Consider the following 14027-nt stretch of genomic DNA (forward strand, 5'->3'; position numbering starts at 1 on the left):
GAAACTCCGTCTCAAAAAAAAAAAAAAAAAAGATGCAAACTACCACAACCAACTCAAGAAGAAAGAGAAAATCATAGACTTATAATATGAATTTGAATTAGTAATTTTAAAACTACTGACAAAGAAAAGACCAGGCCCAGGTGACTTCTCTGCTAGATTCTATCAGACATTTAAAGAAGAATGAATACAAATTCCTCACAAACACTTCCAAAAATAGACAAGGAGGGAACATTTCCCCACTTATTTAACGAGGCCAGTTATACCTGATAGCAAAACTAAAGACATTACAAGAAAACTGCAGACCAATATCTCTTAGGAATATATATGTAAAAACATGCAACAAAACACTAGCAAACTGAATGTGGCAATATATAAAAAGAAGTATACACCACAGCTGAGTGGGGTTTATACCAAGAATGAAAGGTTGATTTCATGTCCCCAAAACAATCAATGTAACACGCCATATCAATAGAATAAAGGACAATGAAACCACATGGTCATTTACAATAAACACAAAAAAAGGATTTGTCAAAATTCAAAACTTCTTCAAGATAAAAACAGACAACTTTCCAGGAATAGAAGGAAACTTCCTCACCTGTATAAAGGGTATCTATTTAGAATTCACATTAACATCATACTTAGTGGTAGAAGACAATGCTTTTCCTCTAAGAACAGGAAAAAGACAAGTATGTCTGGCCACTCTTGCTGTTTCTATTCAACACTGTAATGGAGGTCTAGCATCTTAGCTTGGGCTGCCATAATAAAATATCAAACAGCAGACATTTATTTTGTCACAAATTTTAGGAAGTTCTCATTGTACTCAAGGCAAGAAAACCCTAGACTAGGGTGTTGGCTGTTGAGATGGAAACTGGTGGTCAGATTCAGGATATTATTTTTGGAAGTAAAGTTTACAAGATTTTCTCACAGGATACAGGAGGAGAAAGTGAAGAGAGAGAACAATAAAGAATCAACATGTACATTTTTGGCTAGACCAACCTGGTGAACTTTGGGGCTCCTCAGTGGATGGAAGACCAGCAGAGGGAGAATCAAGAATTATCTTTTTTGGCCATTTGATGTTTGAGCTTGTGAACCCCAAAAATCTGAGACAAGTCTCAGTCATTTAGGAAGTTTATTTTTCCAAAATTAAGAACACATGCCCATGACATAGCCTGAGGAGGTGCTGAGGACATGTGCCCAAGGTGGTTGGAACACAGCTTGATTTTATATTATACATTTTAGGGCGACATGAGACATCAATCAACATATGTAAGATGAACATTGTTTTGGCCTGGAAAGGTGGGACAACTCAAAGCAAAGGCAGGACGAACTCGAAGCAGGGAGGGGGATTCCAGGTCAGAGGTAGGTAAGAGACAAATGGTGGCATTCTTTTGAGTTTCTGATTGGTCTTTCCAAAGGAGACAGTCAGATATACTGCACGTCTATCTCAGTGAGCAGGGGGATAACTTTCAATAGAATGGGAGGCATGTTTGCCCTATGCAGTTCCCAGCTTGACTTTTCCCTTTAGCTTAATTATTTTGGGGCCCCGAGATTTATTTTCCTTTCACCAGCTGTCTATTAGATATCCAAGAGATGTCAGCAAGGAGTTGAATACATGTGCGTGTAGTTCCCAGAAGGATCAGCACCTGAATGACAGGCACATTGAAGGCGTTTAAAGCCAGGTTTAAGGCTAGGCGCGGTGGCTCACGCCTATAATCCCAGCACTTTGGGAGGACAAGGCGGTTGGATCACCTGAGGTCTGGAGTTGAGACCATCCTGACCAACATGGAAAAACCCCGCCCAACAAAATTAGCCGGGAGTGGTGGCGCAGGCCTGTAATCCCAGCTACTCAGGAGGCTGAGGCAGGAGAATCGCTTGAGCCTGGGAGGCAGAGGTTGCAGTGAGCCGATATTGTGCCGTTGCACTCTAGCCTGGGAAACAATAGCGAAGCTCCATCTCAAAAAACGAAAGAAAAAAAAAAACCAGGCTGAGGTTATTTGGAGAAATTTCAAGAGAAAGGAGAGATTATTTGGAGGAATTTTTAGAGAAAGATTATTTGAAGAGAAAGGCGGGGAGTGGGAGTAGGGTGGAGTGGGGATAGGGTGGAGGTAGAGGCAGTGAATCATCCTGGGGATGCCAATGTCCGGAAGTTAAGTAAAGGAGGACCAGCCAAGAAGTTTGAGAAGGATCAGCTAGTGTAGAGAAGAGAAAAACAAGTGTGCTGCTCAGAAAGCAAGACCGTAGTGTTTCAAGGAGTTTGGTAGAGCTGGGCTGGGAGTCACGCTAGATGAAGAAACAATTGGGTTTTATCTTGCAGGTCTCTGCTATCCTTGAGAGGGCTATTCAGTGGAGGGGTGGGGAAAGGGACTAATTGGTACTAATTGAGTTAAGTTGAAAAGGTGAGGTGAGGTAATGCAACTATTTCCTTTTTTTCACGCAGGCTAATGTGCAGTAGCACAATCTCGGCTCACTGCAATCTCTGCCTCCTGGGTTCAAGTGATTCTCCTGACTCAGCCTCCAGAGTAGCTGGGATTGCAGGCGGCCGCCACCACGCCCGGATAATTTTTGTATTTTTAGTAGAAATGGGGTTTCATTATGTTGGCCAAGCTGGTCACGAACTCCTGACCTCAAGTGATCCGCCCGACTCGGCCTCCCAAAATGCTGGGATTACAGGCGTGAGCCACCGAGCCCGACTAGTAACTATTTTCATTTGACTGATGGGACAGTGCACATTTTGGTTGGCATTTGTAGTTAGAAATGTTTGAGAGAAAACTCAAATATATGTTACAAGCCTATGTGTCCCGTTCCATTGTGAAGAGTACTGACCTAGGATCTCTGTACCTACTGAATGTTTTTTAATTGATAACACACACCTGAAAGTGCATAAAGTCTTAAAATGTACAGCTTGATCCTTTTTTAAAAAAAACTTACACGTACGCCCATATAACTCCTGTTCACATACATCCAACATAACCATAAGGTTCCTCTGCACTTTCCCTGTCCATAATCTCTCACAAGTAAACCCATTCCGACTCCTATAAAAATCCAATAGCTTTACCACATTGTTTTTGAAGGATATCTAATTGGAAAACTGCTTTAGCACATTATAAACTTACCAATTTCCTTGAGTAAGTAGACGCTAACCATTTGGCGCCAAAATCGTGGGAGCGACTTTAAGGCCTTCTTCCTCAAAACACCGCCCCACTTTCTACACCACGCCTCCTTTTGCTCTGTTCCTTCCCCACAATATTGGGGCACCCTAGGCGGTAGAAGAAGCCGCTTTTCTGTCATGCGCACTGAGTAGACGTGGGCTTCCCTCTTTCCCGACTCATGCGCATTGAGAGTCCTCTAGACACGCGCATCTCGCAGCGTCGTAGTGCGCATGCGCGGAGCGGCCAGCGAGGGCGGAAGTGGGAGCAGGGACTGGGAGGAGGGGCCGCCGCGCTTGCTGTGAGGTGGGCGAGCGGCGGACATGGCGCCCTCCGGGAGTCTTGCAGTTGCTCTGGCAGTCCTGGTGCTGTTGCTTTGGGGTCCTCCTTGGACCCACGGGCGGCGCAGCAACGTTCGCGTCATCACGGACGAGAACTGGAGAGAGCTGCTGGAAGGAGACTGGATGATAGAATTGTGAGTGCGGGGTGGCTGTCCCGGGCTGCCAGGGTCGTACGTCCGTGCCTTGGACGCGCGACTTCATCCCACACTTTCCTCAGGCCAGTCCCAGGCTCCCTAGGACTGCGCTTCCGAGTTGCGGAGCGAGCATGCCTGAGTTCTGCGGCGCCAGAAACTCCTCTTGGGATCCGCCGCCCGCTTGGTCCCACCCCCTTGTCTCTTACCCGGGAATGTTAAGTTTCTTCTGGTGTGCCTATCGTTTCGTTTCTGGGGCTGTGGTGAGCCTAAAGGGTTAGCGCCAATGCGAATTCTGACGTTTTTCATGACTTTGAGGATGCGATTGGAGCGCGGGGAGGGAAGTGTCTCACTAGTGTCCCAAGTAGTTAATTTAGAGTGATTTTTCACAGACTTCGCTTATTGTCACTACACTTTACAGAAGAGAATATTGAGCAAAATCTCTCCTCTCTTTTTGTCCTTAAAAGATAGTCTGTTTATGGTGCTGGAATTTGGGGCTTTTAAGCTTTTTTTTTTTTTTTTTTTTTAAACGGTAAGTTAGGTTTCTTTTTTACTGTAAATGCTGAGTAAATTCAAATTGGGTTATTTTTAAGTTTTCGTTTTCCTTTTTTCCCTCCTCTTTTGATTTCTCTTTTTCATTCCTCATCTCATTTTTCCTTTTGGTGTCTTTGCACTGTAGAGAATACCCTGGATTGTGACTCCTAGGTCTTTGTAAATGGTATTACATTAAAAGATAAAATTAATGTATTAATGTGATTATTATACACTGTCAAGAGCGCCAGGTCATCATTTATTGCTCGAAATAAATCATGTATCTTGTGTGGCGATTTCAATTTAATAATGCCTGTTCTGCAACAGTAGGAAAGAAAGTATCTTGCCTTTGCTTTAGATGCTAAGTTGGTGGTGTTATTATACGTATTAGCGGTATTACTGACAATAGTAAAAGCATGATTACTGAGTATTAGCTGTGTACAGGACACCACTAAGCACCTTTACACGGATACCATATTTAATTCCCTACAAATTCTCTTTGACAGGTGTTTTTCACAATTTGCAAATGAGTAACAAGATACCTATATACGTTAGTTAACCTATCCAGATATTATGCTGGATTTTTTTGGCTCTTCACAGTAGGCATGCAATAATTGTTGTTAGAACACCTTCTTTAAAAAGGTTCAGCTGGAAGTGGCGTACGCTACTCAGGAGTTTGAGGTATGAGGATGGCTTGAGCCCAGAGGTTCAAGACATCCTGGGCAACATAGAGAAATAAATAAGTACAAAGATAAACATTAAAAGAAGACAGGGTTCAGGTGAGTGTTTTCTTGTGTAATGGATGCAACAAGGGTTGACAAGTTAAGAAGGCCGGTGGCATCCCTGAGGGAGAACCCAGAGGCTAAATCAGTAAATCCTGAGTTATTTTAAACACATACACCACACACACACACACACCCACCCACCCACACACACACCCACACACCCCCTCCCCGGCCTAGCTCGTTAGCTCAGGCCAGCACTTTGGGAGGTCGATTTGGGAGGATCACGAGGTCAGGAGATCAAGACTATCCTGGCTAACCCTGGCCTGGCTCCTTAGCTCAGGCCTCTAATCCCAGCACTTTGGGAGGTCGATTTGGGAGGATCACGAAGTCAGGGGATCAAGACTATCCTGGCTAACCGGGTGCAATCCTGTCTGTCCTAAAAATTAGCGGGCATGGTGGGTCTCGCCTGTAGTCCCAGCTACTCTGGAGGCTGAGGCAGGAGGGTTTGCTTGAACCTGAGAGGCAGATGTTGCAGTGAGCTGAGATCACACCACTGCCCTCCAGCCTGAGTGACAGAGCAAGACTCTGTTTCAGAAAAAAACAAAACAAAACACCCCACAAAACTTACAACATTTATATGGAGGGTAAGATAAAGGGAAATAGTCATAATATGTATATAATCTGCAACTTTGAAATGAATTTTCAGGCACCATTGAAAGCTTCAGGGGAGAGGAACTATGACAAGTGACACTTCGTTTTTCAGTCATTGTCATGAGTAACTTGTTTTAGATCGTGCCTGTAAAATAGTGTTACAGGCAATTTTTTAAGCGGCAGTGATCCTGTGTTTATATGCAAAATACAGTCAAGTATTACTCAAGGATATTTTTTAACTCATTATGATCAAGCTATATAAATACAGCAATCAGAAGTATTAAAGAGAACAAGAGTAACAAAACATTGAGTATGAGGTATATCCACGTTGGAGCATTTATCTGAAATTATGCTATAGGGTAGTAGTTTCTCTGTTTTCTTAAATAGAGATTCTAAAGTTAAGTCTTTAGAAAGCAACTGACAGCCTGGGCAACATGGCAAAACCCAATCTCTACAAAAAAATATGAAAAATTAGCTGGGCAGGCATCTGTAGTCCCAGCTCCTTAGGGGGCTGAGATGGGAGGATGTCTTGAGCCCAGGAGGTTGAGGCTGCAGGGAGCCCAGATTGCACCACTGCTCTCCAGCCTGGGTAACAAAGTGAGACCCTGTTTCAAAAAATAAAAAAGCAACCGAGCAACAAAATGAACCTGAAAAAGAAGGAATCTAGTAGTTTTAGTAATAGTCTGCTCCTAATTACAAGTGAATTATCTTCAGTAAATCCATTTCTGGTCAGAAGTTTTGTCATGGAGGTATTTTCATTGTAATACTGTTTATTGTTAGGAGCTTGGCTTTTATAGTACCAGTTTGTCTTATTCTACAATTTCTATTTTAGGAGTTTGATTTTTGTAAAACAAGTGAAGAAAATGTGAAGTACAGAAACTGTATTTTTGTGTTTAACTGGTTTAGGCTTTATTCTTCCTGGTTTTGTTAAAAATAAACTGTTAGGTGTATTATAAGATAATATACGATAAAGTGGAAAAATAAGATCCTAGGGAGATAATGAATATCAGAGGGATAATTTAAATGCTAATATGCTTACGTTTGTAAATCCAAGGTCTTGGAAAAAGGATGACCTAGCTGGCCAAGAGTTTTGTTTGGCCTGCTTAGTATTTGTGTGTGGGTTATTTTTTGAGGTAACATTCTTATATAAAAATGCAAATCTTCATCTTCTTTTAAATATGAATAGCCAGCTTTACTGTGCCAGCTTCCCTTATGGCAATCCTACTTGGTAGTGGTTGCCACCTTGAGATGGAATATGTGCTTTTCTATTCACCACAGCCGGGGACACTTCTATTTTTCCAACACTTTGCATTTGTGACTCCGCCATGTAAATTATTAAAATTGGTGAACTCTAACTTTGATCTTGAGCTTTCTTGTAGCAACATGTTAATAGAGAAATGCAAAGGCTTTTTAAAGAGCTGTTTTGCATGTGAAAAAGTCCTTGTGTCTTATTCTCAGAATTTCATTTGATTAGCATCATCAGTTCACCATTCTTGATTTCCGGGTTGTTAGATCGTCACTTGAAACTTTTTCATCTGCATAAAATTAACCACTTTGCCGCCGTCAGTATTTTTATATAAAATACTCGTTATAAATTATACATTTAAATTTTTTATCCCAAGATAAATGGTCATACTAAAGTGCTTAACTCTTTTTTTTTAAATCTATATTTCTTAGTTATGCCCCGTGGTGCCCTGCTTGTCAAAATCTTCAACCAGAATGGGAAAGTTTTGCTGAATGGGGAGAAGATCTTGAAGTTAACGTTGCAAAAGTAGATGTCACAGAGCAGCCAGGTACTGTCAGTTTTTTGGTTAGTTTTGCTTCTTTGCTGTTTGGATTGATATGTTTATCCTATTTTCTACATTACATGGTCTCCCGGAACTCTACCTTTCATTAGGTTTTGCTAACCTAACAGTCTGCAGCTAGTTAACCTGACTTGTCCACCTCCCTGGTGGTGGCTTAGTGTGCAGTGTCTGCAAAATGGAGATTCCCTGGTTGTGTATACACGTCGTTTCTTGAATGTGTTGCTTTAAGGGTTCTTGAAGACATTACTCTCTCTTTATTCTTGCCCACATAACTGCCTCTGATTTGTTGTTCCTTGCATCTCGGGTCCCAGACTAGTGTGTAAGATGCCTTTGAGAAGTTCTAGAACACTGTGGTTCAGGTGAACATTGGCCAAGCCATATTTGCATCCACACTAAGCTTCATAATAAGGAACATGTGGTTGAGTGATTTTGTAGAGTCAAGGTCGCATTCCCTGACAAAAGAAGATTCTCTGAATCTCTGAAATTGAGTTTTAAATTTAGAACCTATGATTTGAGGATGTGAGCTCCTAAATACAAAGCCCTTGTAGTTGTGAGGTCAGGTGCACTCCTGACTTGGTCCCTGAACAAGTGGCAGGTCCTGCCCTTAAGGAGGCTCCTTTCTCAGACCATCCTCATCTTACCATTCCCGGTAGTTACACTACCCTTGGGTTCTTGGCTGCCCCATCCCAAATGGTAATAATAAGTAATATTTATTGAGTGCTTGCCTATTATAGCATTCTTCCAAGTATCTTGTGTTTATTATTTAATCCTTATACAGCCGCATGAAATATGTAATGTCCCCATTTTACAGATAAGAAAACTGAGGCACAGACAGGTCAAGTCCCTGTTCTATCAGTGCTTGACACATGGCTAATAATAAATGTTAGCTGCTGTTGTTTTTGCCTGTCTTGTGAAAGAGTCATAGTATTTTCCATTTTTAGCAGCACCATAAACTACCTTTGTTTGTTGAATGTCAAGTTCAATTTCATTTGATTTTAGATCTAAGACCCTATTACCTTGCTCGCCCATGACTAATTACTAGTAGTCTTAGACAGTGGTATAAATGATGAAGTGTTTTTGTTTATTTAAAAATGTATTTAGTACTCTAATTCTGCATACTTTTTAACTGAGATAATGTGCAGTATTGTGTTTTTTAAAGTTGCTCTAAGTACATAATTCATTTTTAAGTATTACAAAGCTCAACTATTAGGTATAATTTCATATTCTTTCCTATTAGTACCTATTTAAATAATTCAGAGTTAACTTCCAAGTAGTCAGCGATTGGCTCATGTAAAACCTTCTGTGTGTTCTTTATTTGTAGGACTGAGTGGACGGTTTATCATAACTGCCCTTCCTACTATTTATCAGTAAGTATTTGAAGATTCTCAATTGCGGAGAAGTATGCATTATAGTGTAATCAGAAGTAGTAGGCCTCTGGATTGAATCCTGTTTGAAGAGCTGAGGTAATCTTATTATATTCAGCAAGTATTTTAGAGGGCTTGTTTCGCTTAGTGTTATCCTTGGTGCCTTTAGGTAGTTGAGTGATATGTGAAGCAGTCTCTATTCTCAAAGATTTACCGTTGTTTTAGAAAGTGATGTTCTTGTGAAATGGTGTGATAAGTGATTATGAGTCCAAAGTAGTGGTGAGTCCTGTAGGACATTGGGTAAAGGAGAAATCACTGTTACCTAGAGTGGTTCCTAGCGAATATGGGGTTTAAATGAAACCGTGAAAGTGGAATTTTAAGAGTACAGGGTAAGCATTTTGTTCTGAGGACAATCTCATAAACAGTCATTAACAGGAATATGATACGTCCGAAAAGGAACTAAGAAAGTGCTATTGTACAGCCTTGGATAGCTTAGTAGGTGACAGTTGAGTATTAAATCAAAATGAGCAAGGTTATATAGTCTTCAGTGTCAGGTCTATTAGTTTGGCTTTATCTTCTCAATTGGGGGTATGAACTCTTAAGCCTGTGTGCCTGCTCTGTACCCTAACATCATGTAGCTGGTATGTTAAATACCGGGAGGTACTGAAAATAAGTTGACAATTCTTGGTGTTTGTATCTTGTTTTTCTTTGCCCCCCCCCCCCCCGCTTTTTTTTTCGTGTTTTTGAAATTCACCCCTACTCCCTTTACATCGATTTAAATTTCTGTTCTCTGTCTCCATAAGTGCTTCTCTCCTGCCCTTCTCAGACAGTCCTTTTCCCCACATGCCCTTTCAGTCTCTCCTTTCCTTTTCACTTCCTAGTGCCCCCTGATCTTATTTGGAATTTGCTGCCCTTTTTCTTTTAGTCAAAATTGTTTACCATGTCCTTTCTCCTATTTTCTGCCTGTTGAAATCCTACCTATGCTTCAAAGAATAGCTCCAATGACACTTCACAAAAGCTTTGTGTTTGGGTGGGGGTGGGGGGGTCTTCCTTGTGGTCTTTACCTCTGGGTGGATAAAGGGTCCCTTAACCCTACTTAACCAGTCCCTAGTATGGAGCTGTTCAGGTTTTGCACTTAAAGATGTGGGAACCAAGAGAACATGTATGACTCTGACAGAACTTTCTATGTTGGGAATGGGAAGGAGGAGATGGATCTAAGGAAGTCTGCAAAGCTGACTGTAAACAGTCACTGAAATGAGAGGAAGGGAAGCAGCGTACCAGATGCCTCCAGTGATTTAAAGCAGGGTGGCTGAGGTGATGCTATTATGGCCAAAAGTACTAGGAAAATACCTTAAAAATTTAAGTTATAGCTTAACAATGGCTAATAATTACTGTGTGCTAAGCACTATTCTAATAATTTTTATATAATTCTTTTAATATGTGTATTACACATAAGGCTTAAAAGTACCTTTCTGAGATGTATCTACTTAACTATATTTCATAGTTTTATTATTTGGAAGAATAACATTTTAAGGCTTATGATTAAAAAAAAATAACCTTACTGTTTAATTAAATTAGGGGCTAATATTCATGAGTAGGTAAATAGTATCATTTGCTATTAATACTCGTATATTGCTCATGCTTTTGAATGTTAGAATTGACTGTAAAATGAGGTGAAAAAATATCAAAATATTAAATTATTTCTCAATGCTGGATAATATTTAATTCTGATTCTCTTTAGTTGTAAAGATGGTGAATTTAGGCGCTATCAGGGTCCAAGGACTAAGAAGGACTTCATAAACTTTATAAGTGATAAAGAGTGGAAGAATATTGAGCCCGTTTCATCATGGTTTGGTCCAGGTTCTGTTCTGTAAGTATGAAGGCTTTGTCTCTTACCCATTTCATAATTAATTAGAACAGATAATTATATTTTATCCAAATAAGATATTTATACTCAATTTGTTTCTTGAACTCTTAAGGTATATCCACATTTATTACATGTTTGATCTTTTTAGTTTGACCTAAGTCAAACATGTTTTCATTTTTTTGAGTTAGAGAAGGCATTTTATAGAATTCTGTTGTATACCTTTTCAGGAATATTTTCATTTGGTAGATCTGGTCATTTGTATCATCAAAAACAAAATGCCCCTAAGAGTGTTCACAGCGTAATGGGTAAAGCTATTACTCTTGTGTAATAATTGGAATGAGTAGGCCCAAGCTTGTACTCATGCTACCTCCAGACTTCAGTTTTTTGTTTTTTTTTTTAATGTTCTGTCTCCATAGAGACTGCTGATGCCAACTAAATTGCAAACTTCAACTCTTGATGTAAAGTAATTGAATTATGTTTGGTTGGTTATTCCACCTGTTTGATAACTTCTTATATGAATAGTGTATATAAACAGTGACTGTAATAGCATGCCTAACCACTGAGCTTTATAGATATCTAGAGGGTAAACGAATTTCCTCTTAGCAAGTGGCTATGGAGTGATAAGGATTGGAAATAGCAAGCATGCTTTCTGCTTTGCTGTTGGGGTACGAGGCCTCACTGGTCATTTGAGAGACCACTGGGAATAGTGAGTTTTGCTGAAGTCACCAGGGACTGATCCTGTGTGGCCAAGCCGTCTCTTCCTGTCTTCTCACCACACTTACCCTTGGAGGGTAAGAAGCTGGGACAGTAATCATGTAAGAGAGAAATGCTCTAGATTTTGGGAATGGGAAAAAGATCAGCCCTGTCAACACTCACCCATTGAACTATCATGCCCAACCCAATTTTGGAACCTACTGTTCCTGAAATAACTTACTGTAGACTACAGTGAGGCTATATAGTGCTTTATATTTCAGTTCCTTGTTTCTCTTCTCACTTGGCTTTTAAACAACAGAAGCCTTTAGACATGATTAAAATAACCTTTCATGTTGAACTAAAAATAGAGCTGATTTTTGTTCTCTGAAATCTCATCTCATAAATGAATCTTGTCCTTCAGTAGAAGAAAGTAATTGCTTGTAAGTCTGTTTTCAAGCAGCTACAATTGGGAACTCATAGTCATTTCTGAAGCATGCCTTTTTAAAACTGCCTGTCTGAATTACCTGGATTAAATTATGTAAAATACTAATTTTTACTTGCATGATGACTTAGCATTTATTTCCTATGTAATTATTTTATATATCATTAAAAGTTGTCAAACTAATGCTCTTGTACATTTTAATTAATTTCAATAAAAAAGAGAAATAGTTCTTAAGTGGGAAGAATTGGCTTGACAACTGTTTCCAGTCCTTCCCTGAGCCTCCCTTTGGTCATGCTTTCAAGGCTGTTAAGGGTGAATAAGAGTTTCGTTTTCCAACTGGTTTCATGGAACTCGTAACCCTTTACTCAGTGTATTGGAGAAATCATCAGATGAAAGACAAGATGTTACTGTTAGAACGGTAGGAGAAAAGGAAAAAATATTGTCAAGTATTTTTATTTATGAGGATGTCACATGGTAGTAAAAATTTAGAAACTTAGTTTTCATAAGCAAACCTTATTACAGGCCTGAAATTTGTCATGTATCACTAGTCTTGATTAACAGCAATAAAATCTGTCATGTTGGGGAAATTGCAGAGTAGAAAATAGGATATATAGACAAAGCTGTGTATGGTATTCAGTTTTTTAATCATCTCTTTTATTTTTAGGATGAGTAGTATGTCAGCACTCTTTCAGCTATCTATGTGGATCAGGGTATGGACTAAAATATTTTTATCTTAAACATTTTTACTGCTGTCACTTTAACAAAAATGAACAGATTTTTAGTTTTTTTTTTTCCTTTTGATTTTAGACTTGCCATAACTACTTTATTGAAGACCTTGGATTGCCAGTGTGGGGATCATATACTGTTTTTGCTTTAGCAACTCTGCTTTCCGGACTGTTACTAGGACTTGTAAGTATTTAATTTTTGGAATGGTTGGAAGAAAGATATATTAAAATGTGATAATTTAAAATAGTTACATTACTGTGACATATATTCTACATTCAGATTTCTTATAATGTTTATTTTTACAGTGTATGATATTTGTGGCAGATTGCCTTTGTCCTTCAAAAAGGCGTAGACCACAGCCGTACCCTTCACGTAAGTATATTTTAAAGTGTTTATTTTTTATTCACTATAGCCCTGTTCATTTCTGTAATCACAATCACACATTTCACAGGTTGCACTTCCAGCTTAGAAATCTAATTGTGGATTGTTGGTCTTTATCAGCTATGGCATAAGGAGAGGTAGAGGAGATGTATATTTCATGTAAGAATGTAGTCCAGTGGATTTTGGAACATTGTTATTTTCTTGACTCTTATATTATGGATAATTTTAACATTGCATATAGCATGTAGATATTTAATAATATTTATTTGGTGTCAATTTATAAGTGGAATATATTCTACTCTTGAAGTTATTCATTAGTATACTGGCCACCACATTTGAAGATTATTCTTTGAATGCCAGCCAATTGTAAGTTTTTTTTTTTTGTGGTAGGATATTGGGAAAAGCAATCCCTATAGTTGATTTAGGATGTTATTAACACTGAACTGTACTACAGAACAATTTATTACAAGTATTTAACAATCTTGTAATTGTACTGTTAATGGAAGCCTTTATATTTGCAGTTCTTAAAGAATTTTTATGTATCTGTTACCCTGTTTGCTTTTCAGCAGCCCTGTAGTAGAGTGCATAGGTGATACCGCTTCCATTTTGTACTTGAAACTAAAGTTCACAGTCAAACAGAAGTGACGAAGCATAGTCTTCAACTAATCAGACTTGTGGACTGATATTCCTTCATTTATGATGCCTTTCTTAACTTAGGGCTTATTGAGATCAAAATTTCTGAAATGAAGTCTATGGAGATTACATTTATAGGGTACTTTGTCCTTTCATAACTGGTAGGTCATCGTTCATTTCTTAGATAGTTGCATTGATACTAAAAAGGACATGCATAAGGGATGGAACAATTTTATCCAACAGGGACCACTGACATGTAGAAAAAACCATAAGCACAGATTACTTAAATGACAAATATATTGTTAGGTTTAAGGTTTTTGAAGTGAAATTAATATAAAATGTTTACTCACCAACTTTTAAATGGTGAATAAAATGTAAGATTTAATTTAGTATATAAAAAGATACTACATAAAAATAGCTATACAGATGGTCCCTGACCTACAGTCATTCAACTTAAAATTAACTTTACAATGGTGCCAAAGGAATATGCATTCACTAGAAACTATACTTTAAATTTTGAGTTTTAGGGCCAGGCGCGGTGGCTCACGCCTGTAATCCCAGCACTTTGGGAGGCCGAGGCGGGTGGATCAC

The 14027-nt window shown here is 39.0% G+C and overlaps 1 protein-coding gene and 1 non-coding gene across 2 annotated transcripts in view; both read left to right on the forward strand.

Moving 5' to 3' along the window:
* The first annotated feature begins 3332 nt into the window (after positions 1 to 3332).
* Positions 3333 to 14027, forward strand: part of TMX1 (thioredoxin related transmembrane protein 1) — a 16202-nt gene continuing 5507 nt past the window's right edge. Inside the window, exons 1-7 of the mRNA XM_017506776.2 lie at positions 3333 to 3621; positions 7203 to 7318; positions 8652 to 8697; positions 10436 to 10564; positions 12361 to 12406; positions 12504 to 12605; positions 12728 to 12794. Coding sequence (XP_017362265.1) covers positions 3470 to 3621; positions 7203 to 7318; positions 8652 to 8697; positions 10436 to 10564; positions 12361 to 12406; positions 12504 to 12605; positions 12728 to 12794 — 658 coding nt within the window. The 5' untranslated portion in view covers positions 3333 to 3469. The remainder of the gene's footprint in view (positions 3622 to 7202; positions 7319 to 8651; positions 8698 to 10435; positions 10565 to 12360; positions 12407 to 12503; positions 12606 to 12727; positions 12795 to 14027) is intronic.
* Positions 7442 to 7576, forward strand: LOC119467977. The gene has a single exon (XR_005196617.1). It is a non-coding gene; the product is annotated as a small nucleolar RNA SNORA70 (small nucleolar RNA).

The sequence above is a fragment of the Cebus imitator genome, unplaced genomic scaffold (genome assembly GCF_001604975.1).
Source record: "Cebus imitator isolate Cc_AM_T3 unplaced genomic scaffold, Cebus_imitator-1.0 Scaffold358, whole genome shotgun sequence".
Classification (NCBI taxonomy): domain Eukaryota; kingdom Metazoa; phylum Chordata; class Mammalia; order Primates; family Cebidae; genus Cebus; species Cebus imitator.